Source organism: Carcharodon carcharias, chromosome 7 (genome assembly GCF_017639515.1).
Source record: "Carcharodon carcharias isolate sCarCar2 chromosome 7, sCarCar2.pri, whole genome shotgun sequence".
NCBI classification, from domain to species: Eukaryota; Metazoa; Chordata; class Chondrichthyes; order Lamniformes; family Lamnidae; genus Carcharodon; species Carcharodon carcharias.
Genome location: NC_054473.1, coordinates 21,016,851 through 21,044,661, shown reverse-complemented (window position 1 = coordinate 21,044,661; position 27,811 = coordinate 21,016,851). Strand labels below are relative to the sequence as shown.

At 44.2% G+C, this 27,811-nt stretch overlaps 1 protein-coding gene across 2 annotated transcripts in view; it reads right to left on the bottom strand.

Moving 5' to 3' along the window:
* Window positions 1-25,557, bottom strand: part of LOC121280225 (deoxyribonuclease gamma-like) — a 45,262-nt gene extending 19,705 nt beyond the window's left edge. The window contains exons 1-4 of one of the 2 annotated variants that reach the window (XM_041191990.1): window positions 25,310-25,557; window positions 16,435-16,503; window positions 10,104-10,192; window positions 5,314-5,397 (exon numbers count right to left, since the gene is read on the bottom strand). In XM_041191990.1, coding sequence (XP_041047924.1) covers window positions 5,314-5,397; window positions 10,104-10,162 — 143 coding nt within the window. In that variant the 5' untranslated portion in view covers window positions 10,163-10,192; window positions 16,435-16,503; window positions 25,310-25,557. Of the gene's footprint in view, window positions 1-5,313; window positions 5,398-10,103; window positions 10,193-16,393; window positions 16,504-25,309 lie in introns of both variants that reach the window. The other variant, XM_041191989.1, reaches the window with a different exon arrangement.
* Window positions 25,558-27,811: the final 2,254 nt, after the last annotated feature.

The following is a 27,811-nucleotide window of genomic DNA, read 5'->3' as shown; positions in this document are numbered from 1 at the left end:
CATTCTGAATGAAGTATGGTAGCTCAAGAGATTGAAAGCTTGACTCACATTGAAAAGATATAGCATCTTCAGCAGCAAAGCTTCAACATCTGGAGATCTTAATCGGCTCCAGCAGTGGAGAGCAGCAGTCCTTTTTGGAGAGTTCCACTGTCTCCACCAGAAGCGCAGTCTTAGCCAGAGAAACCCCAGTGGCTCCAACAGTTGAGCGCTGGGTTCCTTTCCAAGCACTTAGTTGGCTCCAGCAGTAGAGAAGTGTAATCCTGGACAAAGCCAGTTCCAGCAGTAAAGCAATATATTCCTAATTATGTGTTCACCTAGAATTCCAGTGTTCACACATCATCCTATTTTATAATACTGTTAATAAATATACATTTACATGTATCATCCACTTCAGTCTGGAATGCTTGAGACCAAGTCAGTTCTGGATTTCTAAAATGTTTCTGGATTATAAAATAACATTAGAATACCTAACCACATGCATATGAACTGGAAAACACCATAGATATAAATATGTACCTGAAACATTTAACATTTTAATACTGTACTTGATACTTTTTCCATTTGCTCCTCCAAAAATACTGTGCCCACAGTAAGGAGTTAAACGTTCATTGTCTTTACTAAGCCCATGCCTCCTCCATTTGTTGCAGCACAAGAACAGTTGAGTGGCAAGTCCGTGAGCTGCTTGGGTGTTCTCAAAAAATTTACAGGCAACTGGCATTTCCTGAACCATAGATTTCTGGGCTGGAGATGTTGCAGCGTAATCAGTCATTTTGTTCTAAGCTACCATGAGAATATGCGACTTTAGCTTCTTTTTACACTGCAGCCCAGGCTCAAGTGAACAAACCTATTGAGATGCTGTTGTCATGAATAATGTGCAGCTGGTTTTCCTGCAGAGCCCAATGTTCCATGTAGAGAGCTGACCAGTGCACTTCTGTCCAGTCTATCTGCACGGATTAGTGATGTCTTTGTGTTCTTGTGTCATAACGAAGATAATAGAAAAGTTTGCATGCAGTGATGTTATAACAATTTTGTGGTATCACCAATGAAATGCACACTCAAGACCATCACAGTGAAGTGTTTACCTTTCCTAATAATCCCAGCGACAGCCAGGAAGTGTGAAGCAGCATTTGAGGAGCAATGTATAAGCAGGTTTTGACTGGCTTTCAAGGCTCCTTAAAAATATCTCATCCATTCCCATCCTATTAGGACAGAACATATTGCATTCCAAAACAAAATGCCTGTGAAACAAGATATCCTCCTCATATTTGTTACAACCACTCATGGACACTCACTTGGATTCAGTTGCCAGCAAACATTTTGCCACCTTTGCCTGTGCTTAGCTCTTCTGTTTGGAAGAATCTATTGTGCAGTGTCTAACATAGAAATCCTACAACTATCCATTGCTCAAAAATAAATATGGTGGGAGAAGGGCTTCCCAGAATTATTGAAATTTGCAGCACAAAAGGGTGCCATTTGGCCTGTGCTGACTTTTTGAACGAGCATTTACGCTTCGACCCATACCCTCGCATTTTGTCTCGAATTCTTAAATTCCTCATCCATGCATATTTATCCAACTCCCTTGTAAAATTATTAATGAAAACAGCTTCCAATACCTTTTCAGATAGAGTATTCCAGATCCCAACAACTCTGAAAAGAATTTCTCATCATTTCTCACCTAGACCTTTTACCAATAACTTTAAATCTATGACCAACTGCAGAAAAGAACCTCTCGCCCTCTTAAACCTCTAGTAGGTCCTCTTCTCCTCTGTTCCAAGGAAAATAATGCTAACTTTTCCAATCTCTCCTCATTACTAAAGTCCCCCACCCATGGTAAACCTCCTCAGTAACTTTTCTGTAACTTTTCTAAGGACTTCATATCTTTCCTGAAATGTGGCACTTAGAATGGCTAACAATGCTCCAGCTAAGGTCTAGCCAGTTACTTATAAAGTTCTAGCATGACCTCTTTGCTTTTATTTATTTATAAGCCCAAGCAACCCGTATGCTTTTTTTTCACCATCTTATCAACTTGCCCTGCCACTTTTTTAAGGATTTGTGTAAATGGATGACAAGGTCTCTGCTCATCCATATTATTGTTTTCCCATATTAGCCCTCTCAAAGTGCATAATTTCACACTTGCTGCATTGAACTCTATCTGCCATGCCCATTCCATCATCTTAACTGTGTCATCCTGAAATCTACAATAATCCTTTATCACTAAGCTGCCAAGTTTCATATCATCTGTAAACTTTATAACGTTGTTTCCCACACCTGAATCTAGGTCACTTATAAAAATTGCAGAGCAATGGACCCAAAACATCACTGCAAACCACCTCCCAGGCTGAAAAATATCTATCCACCAACACTCTCTGCTTTCTGTAATTGATCCCATTCTGTATTGATGCCACAACTTTCCCTTTAATTGCACAGGTTTCCCCTCTTCTTCATAAGCCTCTTGTGTGGCATTTTGTTGAACACCTTCCCAAATCAGGCCTGTCTTTGAGGTTCCAAACTGCTTTGAACCGATTGGAGAATGTTTTCCCGGCCAGCATACTCTCCTCAACCAGCACCAACCAAGATAATGATTGCCTAATTATTATTAATTCTATAAGTGCAAAATTTGGCTGATTTGTTTGCCTACAAAGCAGCTGGAATGAAATTTCATCTCTAAAATGTGGGTGTAAATTATTGTTCAGGCAAAATATAGAGAGGAAAATTGAGTAAGGATTATGTGTCTGAAGCAGAGCCCACTGGATATTTTTTTCCACTTGCATTACTCCATTAAGTTTTAAATGTATTGGACAAGAAATTTTTTCAGATGTTTCTGAGAAATGTTCAATAATAATAAAACTGCATGGATCCTTTGACATCAACAATCATAGCAGGATAAAACTAATGGAATCTCAATCCAGTTGAACCTGAGGGGTCTTACTCATTATCTGGGGCACATCCCAAATTGGAAGACTTGTCCCACAGACTAGCCAAGCAACAGCCTGATCTAATCATACTCACAGTCAGCAGCCTAGCCACCACCACTATCCCTGGGTATATTCTGTCCCACCGGCTGGATAGATCCATCAGAGATGGGGACATGGGGAATGGCTCTAACATTCCTTTGCATTAAATTTCATGGCATCTGATCAAGCACAGTCAAGTTTGTGCTGATCGCCACTTATGCACCCTTCCATATTGAACATTATTTGGAGGAAGCTCTGAGGGAAGCAAGAACATAATCTATTCTTGTTAGGGAGAACTTCAATTTCCACCAGAATGAGTGGCTTGATAGTGATGTGCCACCATTGACCAAGCTGGCCAAGTTTTGAAAGATTTAATCGACAGACTGGTGTCATGTCTCTAGGACTTGAAAGAGATCATAAGCTACCTTACCTAGTTGCTTATTTAAAAAGTGGACTTTGCTGAACCAAAAGATAGCTGCTACAGGTTACATGTTTCACAAGTTGGCTACAGTTTCTGGAAATTTCGAACAGCAGTAACAGGACAAAAGCTCAACCCTCAACCCTTGTGGAATCTCATACCTTTCATTATGAGGTCACTTTACAATCAATGAGACCAGAGACCAGCAGATTATCTGTCTCCCCAGCCTGGTCCTATAACAAAGGGAAGGCCATCGAAACTTGGGGCAGAATTTTTAGCTCAGTGGTGGGCGGGCGCCTGCCCGACCCAATCAGACATGAAATCACGCAAGGTGACTTCGGATGAGTGACCCAACGTCATCCCGCGCTGGTGCGATATTTTGGTCATCGGGCGCACGCAAAAGTCGGAAGCGTGCCCGCCGTCAGTTAAGGTGTTTAAAGATACAATTGTCTCCAATTTTTCATGGTCCATCTAACCTTACGGTTGGCGGATGGGTGAACCGGCCAGGCAGACTTTGCATTTTTCATGAAACCTCATCCAAGGGCGGGGTGAGGTTTCCGTTATTAAACGAAAGAAAAAGAAAAACCTGTGGACAGCATTTTTATCATGTAGATGTTCTGGTGATTGTGATGCTTGCACATTTTTTTTTCCTGATTTTAAAAACTTTATTTAATGCTTTTCAGGTTTTTAGAACCTTGAGACAGCTCTCTGCCTTCAGGGAGCTTTCTGTCAGCACTCGCCTGCGCCGTTAATTAGCCAGCCAGCATGAAATCATGGTCGGGGGCTGATTGCAGTCGGGGGTCCGTTCCCCAGCCGGTCCCAGGCCCACCGATCGTGCCCGCCCGCTGACCTAAAAATTCTGACCCTGTTATACCTGTAGGTGGTGGCTTTTAGTGTCTCCATCTCCTCAGGTGAAAAATGGATTTTAACCAGAAGCATAGAAACTGCTTGTTAGCCTGAAACTGACTCATTAATGGGCAACAACACATGGCCTAAACTTCTGGTCTGTGGAAAGTTTTGAAATTACATTTCTAGGCTCACAATTCAGTCTGCTATCTAAACTCTAGCCTGCAAACATCAAAGCAGGACTCCAGGCTGACCAACAGCCAGCCTGCATCAAGTCTAACTCTCCTTGGACCCTGTTTCTCCAGAAGATTCCTGCCATCACCTGCTGAGCAGACCAAGTCTTTGTATACCATCCTCATCTCAATACGTCCCCATCAACTGTAAAGGAATTCTGCAAATTCTGCTTCAGCTAGCTGAACCCACCTGATGTGTGGCTCCTTCGAGAAGGAACCCTCACTGGACTTTCTGCACCCTGGCAATCACGTGAACGGATATCCTTATCTGTGATGCTTTATCTTTAAGTTATTTGAAGTTGCAAAACTTCTCTTTCCTCCTTTTTCTTGCGTGCTTGTGCGTGTGTATGAAGTTGCACCATTCCCCAGATTGAATGTGTAAATAAACTATACTTCTGATTTAACTCTAAAGATAGTTTGTTGTGAGCTACTTTAAAAATTGACCTCACAAACAGACGGTTTGGGAAAACACGCCACAGCCTGTTTCAAAAAATGAAAACGCCTCCTCTTACGGATAGATGGCAAAAAAATAAAAGAGTTCAGTTTGCCTCCCTCCCACGTCCATAACACTGGGTTTGCTGGTAGGAGTGAATCAATATGAAAGAAATAATAACTTGATTTTGGCCTCACTAACCTACTTTATTAGTAAGTACAATGCTGGTTTCATATGCCTCTGATTTTATTCCCCATCAAATTTCCACCAGATCCCAGGTGTTTCCTGATCATCAGATTAGTTAAAATTCCTAACTGCATTTGACCTATTTATAAACAATATTGGCAACCATTTCTAATTAGTTTTAGTGTATTGGACATTTGGGTGCCTTGTTTGGTTTGCTTTCTTTTCCATTGTTACTTCACTCACCGATAAATAAAGAGGTACTGTTCCTTATAAGTCCCTCGTCCCAGGGGTTTGCTTAGTTTGGATGAGTAATGGCTTTGAGCTTGTCTGCAGACATAGAAAAAATAAAAAAATTAAATGCAGAGTATCAGAAAATAGCAGTCAGACATCTCCAACCTATATATTGAAACCCTTGAGTTAGTAACCATGTTATACTGCCAGTACCTCATAATCAATAAATAATGCTGTAACAATTACACTTATTATTCTTACTCGGTCTATAGTAGGAATTCCAGCATTCCTCCACTTCAATACTTCAAAAGTACTTCAGTGGCTGTGAAGTGCTTTGGGACATTTAAAAGATGTAAAAATCTCTATATAAACACTAACTTTTTTATAGGTGGTAGTGTAACCCCTCTCAGCCTGTTGCAACAACACAGCGGGAACTCTTCTCCATGATCCTGCTCAAAATTGGGGAAGGTCACTGAGTAGAATGACAGAAAACTCACGTAGTGAAGCCAACTGCTGCCTTACTGCCCCAACCCGAATTTTACTCCCACTTTGTTGCAGGAGTGTCATTGACCAGTTCTTCCCAGTGCACCCTGTGCAAACGACAGCAATGAGTTTTCACTGTATCAACCTGTGTTATCACAACGTCCATGGGGAAGGTGAGATAAGTGCTGGGAAGCAGTAGTAACTGGTCTGAAATGTCCCCACTACGGGAGAATGTCTTCTATAGGCTTCCTTGCACTCCCATTAAGCCAATGACTTACTTAAGTCAGCTTCAGTTTCTGCCAAGTCCAAATAGCTTCTGCTATCTTTGGGGCACTTCTGGCACTTCAATTCTGTCCCCACCAGGAGGAAGACCAGGAAATATTCACTAGCTGGTATCATTTAAAAATATACACGTTGGCACAGGCTGGATGAGACATGTGATAGAATATTATCCTTTTTTCTGGCACCTAAACATAAATAAAACTCACATTGAAGAAATGAAAGAAAGAAAGAACTTGCATTTTCACATCTTAGGATTTCCCAAAGCATTTCACAGCCAATCATTTATTTTTGAAGTGTAGTCACTGCTGCAATATAGGCAAATGCAGCAGCTGATTTACATATAGCTAGGTCCCACAAGCAGCAATGAGATAAACGAGCAGACAATCTATTTTAGTGGCGATGGTTGAGCCATAGATATTGGCCAAGACATTGAAAGAACATTTCTGCTTTTCTTCAAATAGTGCCACAGTATCACAAAAATTGGGAGCTTGGAAGTGACTAGGAAAGAAACATTTCATGAGGGGATTTAGAGAATGGGAAGAGATAGAGGTAAAGAAGAAAGCCTTTTTAAAAAGAAAAAAAAAACAGCCTTCTAGTTTGATGTAAGATTATTGCTATTGGAATCACCACCAATGCGTATAACTGGTATAACACCAGCCTGGTGTTTACCCAGCCTTTTGGTTCTGCTTGACATACTTTGCAACACTCTTCCCTGTCCATGGATATAGGGTTTAAGCCCCATTCCAAGCCTTAAACACATAACCTAAACCTAACACTTATGCCCAAACTGGGGGTATTGCACTGTGCAATTTCCTTTGGATGAGGCATTAATCCAAAGCCCCACCTGCAAGACAGGTGAACATTAAAAGTCCTATGGCAATATTTGGAGAGAAGCAAAAAGTTCGCCTCGTATTCAGACTGTAGTATAAAGCATTAATAGCTAATAGCTATTAACTGCCATCCTTACTTGGTTGGCCTATTTGTGACTCCAGGTCCACAGCAATGTGGTTGACCTTTAAATGCCCTCTGAAATGGCCTAGCAAGCCACTCAGTTGTGTCAAACTGCTACAAAGTGTGAAAAGAATGGAACCGGACAGACCACCTGGTGCCAGAAATGACAATGGCAAATTCAGCCCTGTCAACCCTGCAAAGTCCTCCTTAATAACACCTGGGGGTTAGTGCCAAAATTGGGAGAGCTGTCCCACAGAATAGTCAAGCAACAGCCTGACATAGTCATATTCACGTAATCATACCTTACAGACAATGTCCCCAGGCATCACCATCGTGATCCTTGGGTATGTCCTGTCCCACCGGCAGGACAGACCCAGCAGAAGTGGCGGCACAGTGGTGTACAGTTGGGAGGAAGTTGCCCTGGGAGTCCTCAACATCAACTCCGGATCCCATGAAGTCTCATGGCAACAGGTCAAACATGGGCAAGGAAACCTCCTGCTGATGACCACGTACTGCATCGCGCCCTCAGCTCATGAATCAGTTCTTCTTCAAATTGAACACCACTTGGAGGAAGCACTGAGGATGACAAGGACACAGAATGTACTCTGGGCGGGGACCTCAATGCCCATCACCAGGAGTGACTTAGTAGCACTACTACTGACCAAGCTGGCTGAGGCCTAAAGGACACAGCTGCTAGACTGGATTTGCAGCAGGTGGTGAGGGAACCAACAAGAGGGAAAAACATACTTGACCTCATCCTCACCAGTCTGCCTGCTGCAGATGCATTTGTCCATGACAGTGTCGGTAGGAGTGACCACTGCACAGTTCTTGTGGAGACAAAGTCCCATCTTTATATTGAAGATGCCTTCCATCGTGTTGTGTGGCATTATCACTGTGCTAAATGGGATAGATTTCAAACGGATCTAGCAACTCAAGACTGGGCATCCGTGAGGCACTGTGGGCCATCAGCAGCAGCAGAATTGAACACAACCACAATCTGTACCCTCATGGCCCAGCATATCCCCCACTCAACCACTACCATCAAGGGGATCAACCCTGGTTCAATGAAGAGTGCAGGAGGGTACCAGGCATACCTAAAAATGAGCTGTCATCCTGGTGAAGCTATAACACAGGACTACTTGTGTGCCAAATAGCATAAGCTGCAAATGATAAATAGAACTAAGCGATTCCACAACCAATGGATCAGATCTAAGCTCTGCATTCCTGTCACATCCAGTTGTGAATGGAGGTGGACAATTAAACAATTCACAAATATTCATGTCCTCAATGATTGGGCAGCCCAGCACATCAGTGCAAAAGATAAGGCTGAAACATTTGCAACAAACTTCAACCAGAAGTGGCGAGTGGATGATCCACCTTGGCTGCCTCTGGAGGTCCCCAGCATCAGCCTATATGATTCACTCCACATGATATCAAGAAACGGCTAAAGGCACTGCAAAGTCTATGGGTCCTGACAATGTTCCAGGAAAAGTAATGAAGACTTGTGCTCCAGAGCTTGTCACACCCCTAGCCAAGCTGTTCCAGTACAGCTACAACACTGGCATCTACCTGGCTATGTGGAAAATTGCCCAGGTATGTCCTCTCCACGAAACACAGGACAAATCCAATGCCCAGCAACCGCCCCCCCCCCCCCCCACCCCCCACCACCACCACCACCACCACCAATTACTGCCCCATCAGTCTAATCTTGATCATCAGTAAAGTGATGGAAGGGTCATCAACAGTGCTATCAAACAGCACTTGCTTAGCAATAACCTGCTCATTGACACCCAGTTTGGGTTCCGCAAGGGCCACTTAGCTCCTGACCTCATTATATCCTCAGTTCAAACATGGAGAAAGGAGCTGAACTTCAGAGGTGAGGTGAGAGTGACTGCTGTTGATATCAAGGTACCATTTGACCGAGTGTGGCATCAAGGAGCCCCAGCAAAACTGAAGCCAATGGGAATTGGGGGAAAACTCTCAATTGGTTGGGGTCATAGCTAGCACAAAGGAAGATGGTTGTGGTTGTTGGAGGTCAATCATCTCAGTTACAGGACATCACTGCAGGAGTTCTTCAGGGTGATGCCCTAGGCCCAACCATCTTCAGCTGCTTCAGCAATGACCTTCCTTCCATCATAAGGTCAGAAGTGGAGATGTTTGCTGATGATTGCACAATGTTCAGCACCATTAGCGACTCCTCAGATACTGAAGCAGTCCATGTCCAAATGCAGCAAGAACTAGACTATATCTAGGCTTGGGCTGACAAGTGATAAGTAACATTGGTGCCACACAAGTGTCAGGCAATGACCATCTCCAACAAGAAAGAATCTAACCATTACCACTCGACATTCAATGACATTACCATCACTGAATCCCCCACTATCAACATCCTGGGGGGTTACCACTGACCAGAAACTGAACTGGACTAGCCTTATAAATACTTTGGCTACAAGAGCAGGTCAGAGGCTAGGAATCCTGTGGCAAATAACTTACCTCCTGACTCTCCAAAGTCTGTCCACCATCTACTAGGCTCAAGTCAGGAGTGTGATGGAATACTCCTAGCTTGCCTGGATGAGTGCAGCTCCAACAACACTGAAGAAGCTTGACACGGTCCAGGACAAAGCAGTCTACTTGACTGGCACCACATCCACAAACATTCACTCCCTCCACCACTGCACAGTGGCAGCAGTATGTCCCATCTACAAGATGCACTGCAGGAACTCACCAAGCCTCTTTAGACAGCATCTTCCAAACCCATATGCACTACCATCTAGAAGGACAAGGGCAACAGATACATGGGAACACCACCACCTGGAAGTTCCCCTCCAAGCCACTCACAATCCTGACTAGGAACAATATCGCCATTCCTTCACTGTTGCTTGGTCAAAATCCTGGGACTACCTTTCTAATAGCACTGTGGGTGTACCTAGACCACAGGGACTGCAGCGGTTCAAGAAGGCAGCCCGTGTCCAAACGTCCAACACCTTCTCGAGGGCAATTAGGGAGGAGCAATAAATACTGGCCCAGCCAGCGAAGCCCACATCCCATGAACAAATAAAAAAGTTTTGGTAAGTGACTATACTTACTTATTCAGCTCCTCAAGCAGCTTTGCAACGGCTTCTCCTTTCCTGTCAGTGACTTCCATTATCAGGGTGATGTCATAACGCAACAGAATCTAAGTGAAAGTAACAATTATACAATATTTTCATGCAGCACAGCCTAACAAGTTGAAACAAATCTTTAGATCTATTTTTTTTATAAAGCTTTTTGGCCATTTCAATTAAATATGTTCTTGATATTTCGATGAAATATGTTCCAAATCTAAAATCCTTTCATTTATAGCCAGTAATCTATTAATTTCGGTCCCTCTAGCCCTTTCTGTGTTGTAACTTGCTTGTCTCATAAAGTGTGCTAATGATTTTTCATCTACTTGGAATGTGTTTTGGTGCTTGGTCATGAGCTTGGAAGGAGACACATATATAAACCGCCACAAATATATATGCACACTTGTAAGTACCTGCACATGAGAGACAATAGTAGATCAGTATACAAATGGTGGAAGAGTTATGTTCATGAATTTCAAAGACGCTAATATATGTACATGTAGCTCCTGCACATATTGGGCTAAATCTTCCGTGCCTGGTGGCAGCAGGCGTGGTAGGTGGCACACGCGGACAATATGGCACAATTGGTTTCACGACCGGGGGAAGACTGGTGGCGATTGTCCGCTCAGCCTGCTGACAGCAGGCCGCGTTTCCCGCCAATGATCTTCAGGAAGCTCATTGTAATACATCGGCATATCATTACAAGGCCATCCACCAGGCGCTTGCACCCCAGCCGGATTGTCCATCCACGTCGGCGACGTGTTTCACGTCAGCGCACAGGGGTTGTGCACTTGGCGGCCTTCACTCAGGGGGAACTGGAGGTGAGTGACCAGCATCGTTCTGCATAGCTCGCCAGGGTTGCCTGTGGCTTGGCAGCCTTCAGGGGCGCCGGGGGTCGAGGTGAAGCACCACCCTGCCATGGAGGCGATTGTTGTCAGGGTGAGGAGGTGGGCCCTGGCATTGGATCGCACACAAGAAATCGAGGTGGGGGCAGGGTAGGTGAGGGAAGTGGCCACGCAGTAGGGTCCCCTGTATAAACTGACCATTCAACTGCAACTGAGCCAATTCAGGCACAGCCATAGTGATATGATTGGAGTTGGTCTCCTAGACTGCCCACCCACGCAAGCAACATGGAGGGACAAAAGTGCCACCAAGTGCTCCGGAGCTTCCCACCTCCCCCCCAACCTCTCCGGCACAGACTGCAAGTCCACGGCTACCTTATTGGACCGCAGAGCAGTTGGACAGCAGAAGTTGTACAATCTCCTTGCCAATGCTGGCCATGTAGCAGTCACTGCTGGAGGCACTCACAGCCCCTTGCAATCTCAGCATCCCAGTTAGGAGCAGTCTCCCCCCAGTCATGGTTGCTCACATCTGCCCCTTACTGCAGGACACAGCGCCAAGGGGACATGGAGGGCATCCACTGCCAGTGGTTATGAAAATGATCGCAGCACTCAATTTCTATGTCAGTGGCTCCTTTCAGGGCTCCTCAGGTGACCTCTGTGGGATTTCACAATCCGCCACCCACAAATGCATCGATGAGGTCACGGATGCCATCTTCTCCATGGCACACAATTTTGTGCTTTTCGTCTGGGACAGGGACAGCCAGGCTGCAGGGCCATTGGATTCTCCCGGATCTTGGGATTCCCACAGGTGCAGGATGCGATTGACTGCACTCATTTGGTGCTCAGGTCTCCATCGCTACAGTCAGTGGACTACATCAATCACAGGGGATTCCACTCACTGAATGTGCACCTGGTGTGTGACCACCAGAAATGCATCCTGCAGGTATGCGCATGGTTTCCATGGAATGTGCACTACGCCTATATCCTGAGTTGGTCACAGATCCCTGCAGTCTCCCAGGGTCCACAGAAGCTGCAGGAGTGGCTCCTCAGGGACAAGGGCTACCTGCAGAGGCTGTGGCTGATGACACCCATGCGGCGGCCTCAGACTGCTGCAGAGCGACGCTATAATAAGGCTCATATAGCAGCTCACAACTTGGTGAAGCAGACCATCTAGATGCTGAAGATGAAGATCCGGTGCCTGGACCAGTTTGGTGGTGCCCTGCAATACAGTCCGCAGAGGGTATTACACATCGTCTTCGTCTGCTGCGCCCTTTACAACTGCAACGGGGAGATGAGCTGGCTGAGGAGGAGATGGAGGAGCTGCATGTCTCCTCCGATGAGGAGGACGCCAATAGGGGTGAGGCTTAGGAGGTCCTTGGAAGCGACGATGATGGGGATGAGGCCCTCGCACTGGCTAGATGAGGCCGGACTGCTCGAGAGGCCCTCATAGCTGCCAGATTTGTGGAGGATGATGACGGCATACAGAGAGGTGATCCCATAGTTCCTCACATCGCATTTGTGAACGTTTGACTCCCGTCTGGCTTATTGCAGCGTGAATACCCTCTGTGAGAATGTTCCTGTCATGGAGATGCCGTGGAGGCCCTAATAGTCACTCGATTGCAGGAGGATGATGACGACATGTAGTAAGGACACTCCATAAATCTTCACATAGCCTCTGAGAATGCCTGACCCCTGTATGGTTGAGGGCAGCTCACTTGTGCTCCGTGATCAGTGTCATATCACAGAGACGCAGCCATGACACTTTAGAAGTTCTGATGCTTTGTCTGCCTTCAGCACCTGAGCCATTCAGAAGCTGGAGCACAGCATCAGTGGTCACAGATGCTGAAGAGATGGGGGCCAGCCCCTCCTTCAAGGTGCTGAGAGCACATCGAGAGAATGAGAGAACTCTCTGGAACCTGCCCACTACATTCTGGCAGCAGCAATGACCAGCACTGCCGAGATGCAGGCATCAGTAATGTTTCTAGGGAGTGTGAGGCTGGACCATTACTTTAGTCAGAAGGCTGCACAGAGCACAGGGAACAGGCCCTGGATTGAGACACCTGCCTGTATCTTGTGCAGAAAGGTTTCACATCTGAGTGACACGAACACTGATCATCAGAACAAGGAGCCATAGGCAGGGAGGCATTGTTGGGAGTTTATTGTCAATATGAACAGCATGTACAAGTGATTAACAACTGTGCCCAGGCTGTGCAACTAATTCCACTTAACATTCCTAACCCTGCCGCTACGTCTTATTGCTCCCTGGACATCCACAGCTGAGATGGAGGCAGCCTGCTGACTGTGATGCCCTGTCTGTGATGATTTTGGCAGGCGTCCTCTGGGGGACCAAGACTTGGAGGACCCAGGACTGCTTTCAGGGTCCTGCTGTGTGGCAGTAGCACCCTCCTTGACCTGTGGAGCTGGAGCTGCTGAGGTCACGGGAAGAGGGGAGTCAGATCGGCTGGACACTCTCCAAGTCACCTAGATGGATGACCTCAGGGGGTACACCTGCTGATCCTCCTCCCTATGGATGCTCGGGGGTCCCAGGCTGACTCCTTGAGGAGCAGGGGTAGCTGGAGTGAGATCAAGCTGCCCGGCACCCACTTTGCGTACACACTGTTGGAGGCCAACAATGACATCAGTGATGGAATTGAGCCCATGCAGCAGTGCAGGAACGAAGTCCTGGACCAAGGTCTCCATGGCGGCTGCCATCCTGCCAGTGTTGACCTTGGTGCGTTGGCATGCTGGCGCTATCATCTAAGCCTGAAGGCAGATGGAATCCTCCTTCGTCCCTTGCAATCTGAGGAATGCAGCGGACATCCCCTCCTGTTGTTCCCGAGTTTACCTTTGCTGTGACATGACTGAGTCCAGACTCTCATCATCTGACTTGGACTCAGCAAATTTCTGGCCTCCAACAGTCCTCCAAGTGCCAGGGAGGTCCCTACCGCCGCCTGCTGTGGATCAGACAGTGCAATGTGCTCACCAGACTGTGATCCCGGGGCTACTCTAAAGCTAGGTCCCACCGAGGTGTGTGTCTCTGTGTTGGTGGTGGGTGTGGGTGAGCGCTGTGACAGGACTTCAGGGAGGGTGCCTTCAGATTCCTCTCCAGAGGTTTCTTCGGGGCTTGATTGGAGACCCTGGGTCATGGACTCTGTTGGCTGTTTGGCAAATATGCCTGTGGAAGCAAGGGGAGATAATTAATGCATGGCAGTGGCCTGTGAAACAGGACACATCACTCACGGCATGGTTATCTGATGGATGTTGCACTGCCAGATCCTCACTTTGTAGAGCAGCGTCAACCTCACCATCAGCACAGGACCAGTCCATAGCGTGGCCAGCCAGCTGGATGGCCCTGTTTTCAAAGTCCATGAGGACCTTGATTTCAGGCTTGCTGCCACAAGTCTGCGACCTCTCTCTCTTGTTGTGTGCTAGCTTGTCCTGCATAGATAGAGATGGAGAAAGAGTAAGCAAGACACCTGCCAGGCCAGATGATAAGTATACCTGGCCTGGGTGTGTGGTGAGTGGTCTCATGGACGGGATAAGGACAATGATGGTGTGTGTGAGAGAGTGAATGGTGATGCCCCTTGCACTGGCAGTGAGTGAGGGACCTGTGGATGTGTGATGTGTTTGTGAGTGTGTGAATTGAGAGTGATGAGAAGAGTGACTTACCCTGGTGGAATGGAGGGTATCATTCAGCCTCATGTGGCACTGGGCGGCTGTCCTCTTCTGAAGGGTGTTGGCACTGACCACCGCTGCCACCACCTCCCAAGCTGGATTGGTCATGTTGCTGCCCATCGTGCGGCCGGAACAGGGGTACAGGACATGGTGGTGGCCCTCCACAGCGCCCAGCAGTCGCTCGAGGGACCCGACATTGAAGCGGGGGTACTGCAGTCTTTTTTCCTTTGCTGGCCATGCCTTCTGTGCAGCGGTAGTGAGCTGGAAGCAATGAGTGCTGTGCTTGCAGCTGGTCTTTAAACATGGCATCCGGCATGATGCGGTGATGGGGTGATGGCTGGCAGGTGAATGAGAGCCAGCCATGGAAACGGCGTGTTTCCCAGGAGCGCATAAATAATGAGGCGGGTTTAGGACGATACAGCATAAAACCCGCCATCATGGCCGGTGGGTATAACGTGTTTTACCCACCCGCTACCGCACTTAGTGCAAATCTGGGAAAATTCCGCCTATTATCTGACATGCCGAGAGAGCAAGACAAGGAGCTGGACACATGTAGACACAGAAATGAACATTGACACATGCACGAAACAAAACTCAAAGAGAGACAAGGAGAAAAAGAGAGCGGGATTTAATGTCTTCCACAATGGCTAGTTTGGTGGCGAGGGCATTTAATCAGGTAGGTGGGGAGCAGATGGGGACCCTGCTGGTTTCCTGTCTCTGCCCCAATTAAGTCCATGGTGGGAAGGCTCATGCACAGCCTTCCTGCCCACCACCAGTTGAGGCCCACTTAAGGGCCTCATTCCACCTTTGAAGGTGTTCACCCAGCAGCGGGCAGTGGACTCATTATGAGGGGAGCCTGAAAAGCAAACTCTGCTGTGTTGCTTGCAGGCTTCCAGAGGGTTCCATCATTCAAAGACACCTGATTGAGGTACCCGTCTTCAGGAAATGGTGAGCCTGCTCAGAGCCATTTCCCTTCCTTGGGTGCCAACTCCCCTCCTCCCCCACAACCTTGTCCAGCCATCACATGCCTGTGCCCCGTGGTGAGTCGAGGCCTCAGGTAGGTGTAATACTGGTAGCAGCTACTGCCTCCCAGGTGGTGCTGCTGAGCAATGAAGAGCTGATGGCCTCCAATTGGCCGGCAGTGCTCGGCAGGTAGGACTTTTGCCCCCGGAGTCCTTGATCCTGGGGAAGGCCCATCACTGGCCAGTTAAGTGCCTAATTGGCACTTAATTCAATGGACCTTCCCAAAAAGAGGTGACATGGCTGTCGCCAGCTCTCTAGCTGACAGGTGAAACCGCTGTTGCATCCATTAATACCACCCACATGGTGAGGCAAACCAATTCTCAAAGAGGACTGAATTTCTCTGGAAAAAAACACTAATAATCTGACAATTTATTATAATCTCTTCACTGTAGTATTTTGAATTACTTTTATACAATTATCATTACTGTTAATGGTTCAGGTGGGTTAACTGTTCACAAATGGACATGTTATTTTTCCACAGAATGCATGTTGGGGCCTGAATATCAAGGTACAGTAGACAATAATAACTGTGCCACCTCTGCTCAATTAATAATCTCTGCTATGCTTCTTTTTAAATGATTAGTTTTTTTGGGGGGGTTTGATCATGGTCTTCATGGATCGGGGGATGCGGGGGGCTTGAGTTGTTATCTTATCTACATTGTTAAATGGCTTTGAAGTCTTGAGTGGCGATTAATGCACAATTTGCACCGTTAAAATTATGATGATACACACATTGACAATTGTTGAGACAACTTCAGGTTTGGAGATTTTACTTATCCCAAGGCGCTGAATGTTAAACGCAGCAATCTTCATCTTCACACTCAAGTCTTTGATTTAGGATTCTAGTAACGGAAAAAAGAACGCAAGCCATATTAACACATGGAACTTTTGTTGGCACAAAATGGATTGTTCAAGTGAATTGCATTGCTTAATTCTAAAGGCAACTTAACTTATACTTATACTTATAATCCTCCACTTTTTTTTCCAATAATTTATGTAGATTTTTCTTTTCCCACCTATTTCCATTATTTTTAAATGTATTTCCATCCATTGTTTTATCTCTATCTTTTAGCCTATTTTGATTCCTTCACCCCACCCCACTAGGGCTATCTGTACCTTGCTTGTCCTGCTTTCTACCCTTAAGTAGCACATTCCTTAGATAATATCACCACATTCAACACCTCTTTATCCTTTTGTCTGACATATTTTGGCTATCTCCACCTATCACTGGCCCTCTATCCAGCTCTACTTGTCCCACCCCCACCCCTCCTTAAACCAGCTTATATTTCACCTCTCTTCTATTTTTACTTAGTTCTGTTGAAGAGTCATACGGACTCGAAACGTTAACTGTGTTCCTCTCCGCAGATGCTGCCAGACCTCCCTGTATTTTTATTTTTGTTTTGGATTTCAGCATCTGCAGTTTTTTGCTTTTAACTTATATTCTGTCTGATTCTATTTGTTCTCTCCCTCCCTCAACTTTGAAAACCGTAACACCTGGTTTTTGTGAAGCCCGAGAATAATGGTTGTCATAATGCATAGCAACTTCAATTAAACAAAACATATCCATTATTCTTCCTTTCATTGTTAAGCAGAGGTCAGATACATCCTCACTGGTACTTTTCCATGAAAAGGAGACACCTACCAAATACTGGATTTGTTGTGCATGCCATTTAAGCTTCCCTGGTGCTCAATTTTTGCAGCAAGTACAAAGAAACACAGACCAAGCAGGTCTTAGATTCAAACTGTCACCTGTGCAGACATAGCTAGTCTCAGCTAGGATGATTATTGGGACATTATAATTGGGTACAATTGCCTCTAGGTGATGCAAGAGAAAGATCGGCCAAAAGTTTTTTTTGAGCTTCTGCTCAATGTCCAGTGACCTCTCTGGAAAGTACATGTATGTGAACAACAGGTGAAAGTTAAAATTGAATAAACCCTGACACTGTGGGGGCCTCACAAATAATGTTCACTCAGGTGAGGCCCTTTTTAAATAAGTGGCATGGAGGCCAGCTCGACAGAATACAGCTTTGAAGGAAGGAATTTGCTGAGTGAGGGAATTCGGTGTAATGAGAGAAGAGGTGCTGTTCCGGACTTTTACAAGACAAGGAATGGTCCAAGAGCAGCAGAGAAAGACAGTAAGACCTGAGAGCCAACATCTAAATGCATCATTTAAGTGGGCAGGTAATTGACTGGATGTCGACTTTTATGCTTTTGTCCTTTTTTCTCTCTAAACTAGGGCTGTAGTTTAAACTAGGACTGGGGAGATATACGGGGAGATATTGAATTTGTAGCTTAACTAGTTAAACTACTTAATACAACCACAAATAATTGTTGAGCAATATTTCAAACTAAAAACCCTAATTAGTTGGATTAAATGAAATAAAGATGGCAGGGCAGGCTGTAGCGTGTGGGAGCTGATGAATACCAGTGCCTACAACTCGAGGAACTCGGGCTCAGAATTAATGAACTGGAGTCCAAACTTTGGACACTGTGATGCATCAGGGAGGAAGAAAGTTACCTGGGCACTTAATTCCAGGAGGCGTTTACACCCCTTAGGTTAAGTACCTCAGACTTGGGTATGACTATGAGTGAGGCAGTTATGGGGATCCAGATAGTAGCACAGGATGAAGGGGCATCAGCCCTTGCACTTGTCTAACAGGTACAAGGTTCTTACAGCCTGTGTGGACCAAAGCAGGTACTGGAGGAAGGATGAGCAAACTGACCATAGCACCATGGTACGAGGTACATTCAAGTTCAGAGAATAAGAAGGAATGTAGTAGTAGTATACTGTATAGTTAGGAGGATAGATACTGTTCTTTGCAGCCAGGACTGAGAGTCCAGAAGGCTATGCTGCCTACTTAGTGCAAGGGTTGAGGACATGAAAAGGGTTGAGGTAATGAAAACAAGCAGAGAATGAGATATTTTGCAGGATTGATTGTGTGAAGCAACATAGTGGGATGAGGAACAAGCTGTTGCTTGTGTAAAATGTTTTGTACTATTTTTCACACAAGAGTCTGGCACTTGAATTGACTCCAAACCAGTTTGTTTTAGGATCTTTCTTCACTTTTGCTCTTGCCTTTACAACGTTGGCTGTAATAGTATCTCTCTGTGCCCAATAGGCATGTTTTCCTTTGTTTTCTGTGTATGAGAGCAAGCTGAGAGCTGCTTGGGTATTTATTTGCCACTTTTCATTTTCCAGTCACACGGCACCTCAATTAAGTATACAAGCAAAGGCAAGGGGATTTTAATTTATGTCCAAAAATGATTTTCTACAGGAATATTAAAGGGAATGTGTATTAATCTGAATTGCGTTATGTTTTTTTTGTAAAGAGATTCAGATTTATTTACCTGGAATGAAAATAAGGTGTAAAACAGGCATAGGGAATACAAATATTCCCCTGATCTTCCTAGCCTCTTTGTGTTTTTTCATTCTTTCATGAGATGTGGGCAACTAGTATTTGCGTATTTATTGCCCATTCCCAATAGCCCTTGAACTGTGTGGCATACTGCAGGGCAGTTCAAAGTCAACCACGTTGTTGTGGGATTGGCGTCATATTTAGGCCAGGTAAGGGTGGCATATTATCAGTAAACTAGATGAGTTTTTACAACAATTGATAAATTTAAATTCTATAAGCTGCCATGGTGGGATTTGAACCCATGTTCCCAGCCCCTGGATTACTAGTCCAGTGACATTACCAGTGTGTCATCATTTCCCCAATGTGAATCAACTGCTCCATTAACCCATTCCTAATTTCTGTGGGAGGGGATGTGGTTGAGGCAGTGGCCTTCTGATCAGCTGCCATAACTCCTTTTATCCAGGGTTTCCACTGAAGTTACCAATCTGAAGAAATCCTTGACTAATACCTTTATAACTCATTGCCAACTGGTAGGAAAAATAACTACTTTAACAATATCAATTACCACAGAATTATTTACCTTTTCTGCTCATCTTAGCTTATCTAAAACGTCCTGAGGGAAGACAAAAAGAAATAGGAACAGGAGTAAGCCACATGGCTCATCGAGCCTGTCTGCCATTCAATACAATCATGGCTGATCTTGGGCTTCAACTCTATTTTCTTGCCTGCTCCCCATGTCCCTTTAATCCCCCCGAGAGACCAAAAATCTGTCTATCCCAGCCTTAAATGTATTCAACGATGGAGCATCCACAACCCTCTGGGGTAGAGAATTCAAAAGATTCAAAACCCTTTGAGTGAAATAATTTCTCCTCGACTCAGTTCTAAATCCTGAGACTGTGCCCCCATGTTTTAGACTCCCCATCCAGCGGAAACAATCTCTCAATATCCATCCTATCAAGCCCCCTCAGAATTTTGTAAGTTTCAATGAGATTGTCACTCTTTCTTCCAAACTCCAGAGAATATAAACCCAGTTTACTTACCTTTCATCATAGGTCAATCCTCTCATCCCAGGGACCAATCTAGTGAACCTTTGCTGTACCACCTCCAATGCAAATAAAGCCTTTCTTAAATGTGGAGACCAAAACTGCCCACAGTACTCCACATGCGGTCTCACCAAAACCCTGTACAACTGTAGCAAGATTTCTTTATTCTTGTACTTCAATCCCCTTGCAATAAAGGCCAAAATACCGTTTGCCTTCCTAATTGCTTGTTGTACCTGCATGCTAACTTTCTGCATTCTTTGTACAAGCACACCCAAGCTTCTTTGAACAGCAACTCTTACAAGTTTCACACCTTTTAAAAGTTATTCTGCTTTTCTATTCTTACGAACAAAGCGAATAACTTCACATTTCCCTACATTATACTCCATCTGCCATTTTGTTGCCTACTCATTTAACCTTTCTATATCTCTTTGCAGCCTCTCTATATCCTCCCCACAGCACACCTTTCCACCTAGCCTGTTATCAACAGTAAACTTTGATACATTACTCTCTGTATCTTCATCTAGGAGGGAGAGGGAGGGTGGGATTTTCTAATCTCTAATTTTGCTTCATCCTTCTAACAGTGTTCAGCTGTGGGTGAATGGGGAGGACATTTGCTTTTGACTTAGAAGGTTGTGGGTTCAAGTCCCGTTCCAGAACTTGAGCACAAATTCAAGGCTGACACTTCAGTGCGGTACTGATAAGGGTATTAACAGTACCACATAAGGGTCTTTCAGATTTGACATTAACCAGAGCCTTTTCAAGTGGACCCGATGGCACTATTTCAAGGGCAGGTATCCTGGCTGATACTTATCCCCCAATCTACATCATTACAACTTTGGTCCAAACATGGACAAAAGAGCTGAACTCAGGAGGTTAGGTGAGTGTGACTGCCCTTGATATCAAAACAGTATTTTAAATAAGTGTGACATCAATGGGTTCTAGCAAAAGAGATGTCAATGGGTATCTCCAATGTTTGGAATCATACCTAACACAAAGGAAGATGGATGTGGTTGTTGCAGGTCAATCATCTTAGTCCCAGGACTTCACTGTCTAACCATCTTCTGCTGCCTCATCAATGACCTTCCCTCCATCACAAGGTCAGAAGTGGCAATGTTTGCAGATGATTGCATCTCGGTACCATTCACAACTCTTCAGATACTGAAGCAGTGCATGTCCGTATCCAGCAAGACCTGGACAACATTCAAGCTGGGGCTAATAAGTGGCAAGTTACATGTGCATCGCACAAGCGTCAGCAATGACCATCTCCAACAAAAGAGAAAGCAACCATTTCCTCCTGATATTCAATGGCATTACCATTGCTGAACCCTCCACAATCAGCATCCTGGGGATTACCATTGAACAAAAACTGAACTGGACCAGCCACATAAATACTATAGCTACAACAGCAGGTCAGAGGCTAGGAATTCTGCAGAGAGTGACTCATCTCCTAACTCCTCAAAGCCTGTCCACCATCTACAAGGCACAAGTCAGGAGTGTGATGCAATACTCTTCACTTGCCTGGATGAGTGCATTGTTGGACTCAAGAAACACGCAAGAAACCTGACAGCATTCAGGACAAAACAGTCCCCTTGATTTGCACCCCATCTACCAACTTCAACATTCAGTCCCTCCGCCATTGGCACACCATGGCTGTAGTGTGTTCCATCTACATCTTGCACTGCAGCAACTCAGCAAGGCTCCTTCAACAGCAGCTTCCAAATCCGCGATCACTACCACCTAGAAGCACAAGGGCAGCAGACGTTTGGGAACAGCAGCACCTGCAAGTTCCCCTCAAAGCTACACACCATCCAGACTTGAAGTTATATTGCCATTCCTTCACAGTTGCTATCTCACAACCAGCTGGCCAAAAACAATTAGTTCAAAATATTTTCTACAGAATCGCTGAAATTTAAAATGGCTTCACAACTGCAATGGGAACCCACCAAATCCCCACAAGCACAGGAAGAAAAAAAAATTACTGCAGCACCATTTAAAAAAAATTAAAGCTGTACTCCCCTGGTCTGAAAACAGTCATGGATGATAAATCAACAGTGCCAGACAATTAAGGCAGATGGAAGGGCCAGACCAGGCACAAAATTGGACAGAGGCTGAATAAGTGAATATGCTATTATATTCAGTAGGTCCAATTGCCAATTACATAATTACCGTTCAAAGAATAAATGAATTTTCCCAATAACTTTGAAGAAGTCATTCTATCCTTAGACATCAATTTTAACCTAAGAAGCAACAAAACATTGGGGTGAGCAAAAATTTATCAAGAGAGTGCAATATAGATTGGCTGAAGGCTTTGACTATGGTGACCTTAAGCTAGAACACATTAAGAGGCCTCATAAGAATAGTGGGAGTGGCAGATGATACTCTTTCAGATGTACACCAATCTAAAGAAGATCTGACTTTGGAAAAAGCCATCCAAATCATCAGACAATCAAAAGTCCACCACCATTTTGTGTGGCAAAGTTAAACCGTGGTATAGAGCAACTCCAACCTCATAAAGCAACAAAAGGGCAAGGAATCTCTAGGGCAAGGAAAGCAATACCCAAGCAAAACACAAAATGATGGCACACCATGTCAGCGCTATGGCACCAAAAGACCTCTCAGGTGTGAGCAATGTCCATCAATCACTGTGCAGTGCTTTCACTGCAACCACCTGGGACACTTTGGAAAGATGTGCAAGCTCAAAACCTCAAGATGTGTGGAGGATTTCAAATGAGTCCATGAGAAAGATGAGCCACACCACGATGAAGTCCAACAATGCTTCTTGATAGAAATCAAGCCCCCCCGGATTCACATTTTGGAACTCTGACATATCTGTAAATGGTCACCTCATGAATTTCAAGTTAGACACAGGAGCCAGTGTGATGGTCCTGTCAGGAACCATGGCTAAAAGACCCCTGGCTACGGATGACAGACCCACCACTGTAAGGTCCCGGAGGAATCCAACTGCCAGTCATGGGCATCATTCAAAAGCTGTTCCATAATGGCAATAAGCAAATAATTGAAATTCTGTATGTCATCTGCAATCAGCCCTTTTATCTCCTGAGCAGAGAGGCCTGTGTTGCCCTCATCCTCCTCAAAATAACAATTGTAGTCAACTACACTGAATTGGAGACTCCCAGGAGGACCACCAGTGCTGATGATCTCAACTGGGATGTCAGTTTGGAATTATCCTCACCTTTTGCAGAGGCAGTTATTCCAGCTCTTTTCCAAATGACAGAAAACACTCTTCTTCAATCAAATCAGCCAAACTTCCTGATGGGCACCAACACAGTTAAAACAGAAGACACAGAAGAGATGGAGCAGCAGCGGAAGGTTGAGCCCGAACTTCCGAGTCAAACAGTTGCTGCCACAGAACCAGGAAATCTACAGCAACAAAGCTGGAACTTCAAGCTCACACGCTCAACGTGAAGTTGATCCAGGAGCAGGAGAGAAGCAACCACCAACTCAACAAGATAAAACTCAGGGAGGCACAAGTGCACATGAAGAAACAGAGAGCAACTTTAGAAGCCAAACTGCAGGTTGAGCTCAAGGATGAGGAACATAAAAACATGAATAAGGTAAACCTTCAACTTTCAAGAAGAACATGGTGGACCCCATTGAGAAAGAAAACCCGAATCCACTCTATGAATGAACAGAGAGAACATTCCCCCTAGAAGGAGAAGGTTAAGCCCATGATATCAGACAAAGGAGGCAGATTGTCAACAAAGAAAAATGCAACTCTAAGGAGCTGACGTAGTGAACCAGATGTTGACACCCAAGTATGTGAAATACCAAGTACTAGAACTTCAACTCCAGACCAACAAGATCAGCCCAAAGCATTTGAGATTACCACTCCTCCATACTTGAAAAGAATGAGACCTGGTAGAGTCATAAAGACTCTAGACCATCTGAATCTATAAAGTCAGAGACTTGGAGGGAGAAGGGTTAGCATGTCAATATAATTGTAAATACATTTGGGTAAAGACTTGGAGGGCAGGTGTAATTTAGGGTGTTTGGGACTGTAAAGGTTAAGGTGGGACTGGGGAAACAGTATCACTCACATTATGATGTAGAGAGTCACATGGGTGTAGTGGTGTGTAGTGGTGAGTCTGGTAGAAGTCGGCATGAAGATAGCACCTGGTCAGAACTCTATCTTGTATATAAGTATATAGTTATATATTATTAATAAACAGTTATTGGCATTCAAACAAGCCTCTGGACCTCTTCGTGAGTCAACATACAAGCTTACAACGTTGTAATGTAGGAAACTTAGCAGCTAATTCCAACACGTGATAATGACCAGACTATTTCTTTTTGATTTTTGTTTTGTTCTTTCATGGGATATGGGCACAGTCCTCAGTGTTGAGGCATTTATGTTTGTGTCCCTCTTCCTGTCCCCACCACATACTGCCATCTTTGCTTTGCTGCAGTTAGTGTTAGCACGGTTTGTTCTTAAATTCGCACAAAGGTTTTCAAAAAAAATCCACACATCGTGGAATACAGTCAGGAGTATTTTGCAAACTGCAATTTGAACTGGTGCGTGTTTAGCAGAAAAAGGACATGGATCATCAAACTAAGCAATACACTCTGGACTACGTTTTGTATGTTTCCCATTCTTTGGAGAATCTAATTGCCTGAGCTTTCATCAAGAGGAAAAATCATCTCTTTATTATCACCATCTCATAGGCAGAAGCTGGCCATCTCCTTATTAAAACTTTCTCCAGTTCTGTAAATTATCACGTAAGCCAGTTTTGAATGGTTATTTTTTTTTCCCACCAGTTCCACCATCTAGCTATGAGAAAATCAGGTTCACTTGTACAGGTTCATACATTTCCTCTCCGTCTTGAAGAAAATGACCTCAAAATCTAAGATCCATGTGTCAAAAAGGGGAAGTCGTTTCAAGCTGAGATCACTGTAATAGCATTGCATTGTTAGGTTTCTCTATAATGCTGATAACCAACATTTCGCCTAGACTGCAGACTAATTTTCATCTAATTTACAAAGAGCAGCAACGCTGTCCTCTCATAATAATGTCGAGACAAAATTGTTCCTTTAACAAGAACAATGAGAGTGATTGAGAGTCAACATTCTCCTGAAAAGGTTGCATTCTCAGAAATCATTATTTTACAAAGCTTCACATTCTCAAAAGTAGTTAGCCATGGAGAAAAATAAGTAATGTCCCATTTTTCAACTTAAACCTCCCTACTAGTACTAATGCATTAAGCAAATGAACAAATGAAAGAGTTCCTTACCTGTCACCAGCAGGATCTGCTCTGTGTTTCTTTGGATGAACAATTTTAGCCTGTGGAGATTTTGAGCAACAGCTAAAATGTGGCAGAACCTGATAGATGAGCTGTGCCGCTAGAAGTGAAAAAAAGCAACCTATCTTACAGGGGTTACAGCCTGTGTTTGAATTCAGTATGGGTATGCCGGAGCAATTTGCATGCGTCCCAGTATATTTTCTGCAATAACCACTTCCTCTTGATCTAAGACTAGAAACCCCAGCCACACGTTGTTCAAAGAGCCTTCGGTATGTCTTTATTGTCTTTACTCACGCATAGAGACACCCACGCACTCACTCACTATCATGTAAATTAACTACAGACTAATGCCTCCTGGAATGATATGAATATCCCAGCTAAGAAATGGTATTTCAGATGTAACTTTAGTAGAGCTTCACATGCAGTCCCCTTCTTCTGTTAGAGCTCACCCCTTGTTTCTGAACATGCTATATGTAAAATTATAGAATCTTAAATGCACAAAGTTGCTTTCATGCAAAACAACAAAAGAAAGCTAACCCCTCAGCCTTTGAAGTTTTGGAAAGAAAAAGGTATCTGAAAAGTAATTCCAATTCAGAGGAATCGTAAATAAATTAAAATTATGGACAACTGCCTAATCACCTCATGTGACACAGCGGTGTAGCACTGAATGTAAATGCTCAATTTCCTAATTTTTCCTAAGACAAACTGTTTCAGGTAATAGCGTTAACAGCAAGACCAGCATTTATTGTTGAACAGATAAAGTGGGCTTATCAGCCCAAGACTGAATGTTGTCCATGTCTTGCTGAATTTAGGCACGGACTGCATCAGTATCTGAGGAGTTGCAAAAGAAGCTGAACACTGTGCAATCATCAACGAACTGCCCTATTTCTGACCTTATGATGGAGGGAAGGTCATTAATGAAGTAGCTGAAGATTGTTGGGCCTAGGTCGCTGCCCTGAAAAAATCCTGCAGTGATGCCATGGGGCTGAGATGCTTGGTCTCCAACAAAACATAACCATTTTCCTTTGTGCTGGATATAACTTCAACCAAAGGAGAATTATGGCCCCCATTCCCATTGACTTCAGTTTTACTAGGGATCCTTGACACCACACTCAGTCAAATGCTGCCATGATAACAAGTGTAGTCACGCTCACATCACCTCTAGAATTCAACTCTTTTGTCCATGTTTGGATGAAGGTCTGGAGCTGAGTGGCCCTGGTAGAACCAAGCTGAGCATCAGTGAGCAGGTTATTTGTGAGTAAATGTCGCTTGATAGCATTGTGGACAAGACTTTCCATCACTTTGCTGATAATTGAGAGTAGACTGATAGGGCGATAATTAGCCAGATTGGATTTATCCTGCTTTTTGTTGATAAGACATAACTGGGATATTTTCCACTTGTTGTGCAGATACCAATGTTGTAACTGTACTGGAACAGCTTGGAATCGGGTAGATTCCAGATCCTGATCATCTGTAATAGTTTAACCCACTTTATCTTTTAACTACCTCAGCAGTTCTTTGACTTCCCTTTTGTTACTAATGCTTGTTTTTGTCCTTTGCTACCCTTAGTGATTTTCTTCCTTTACTTATTTTTCTTTTTAGGTTTCCTCAGTTACCTTTTGTGAATCTCATTCCACTCATCATTTTCTTGTATTTTTGCTTATTTTTCATGCTCCTTTTAACCTTGTTAATCCAACAACATCTAGGCCTTGCTCTTAATTATTGTCAAAAGCCGAATACACTTGCTTTCAGTCTGCACCCTTTGCATTTTCTTGTATTCTCTTAGGCTGCAGTTATTTTACAATTTTTACATTAATGCAAGGTTTCTTTAGGTGCATGTTGATGCAAAAGTGTTAGTCCTGCTCCCATTGAAATTGAATCCAAAACCAGTCTGTGTGAGATTACATCCAATAGGTGGTCTAATAGCTAGAAAGGGATGTGGAGTAATTCCAGTCTATTAACAGCTAATAATTTCAGTTCAATGACTGGGCTTGCTCAGACTTGATTTAAGAAGTGTTTATATTAAAACATAATTGTGCATTCACCCCTATCTAGTTTGACCTCATTTGTGCTTCTGATGTACAAAGAAGAGAGATAATTATGTTGTGTATCATATATAGCATATTATCTTTATATCAAAACATAAATTATCTTGGATCTGGCTCCAACCAAGAGCATCATAAATTTGATCAATCTTGAATTTGATCAAATTGTTATAAGCAGTGAAAATTCATTCCTGCTTTTCCAAACTGTTCCTCACTTTGAAGACAGCAGACAGTAATGAGTTGAACAGGTAACAATATAAATTAGGACATGGCAATTGGTATTGTGTCTTCTTGGGGCTGATTTTAAAATCTTTGGTTTCTGGTTTTCTTGAAAAAAAAAACTCTTATGGAATGTCGTGATCTGATCAAAGTGTTGTTTTTGGCACAAGCTCAGTCCCTTAAGCCTACTCTTAGCTGTCAAACACAGGAAATATTTGTCCTCCATTTG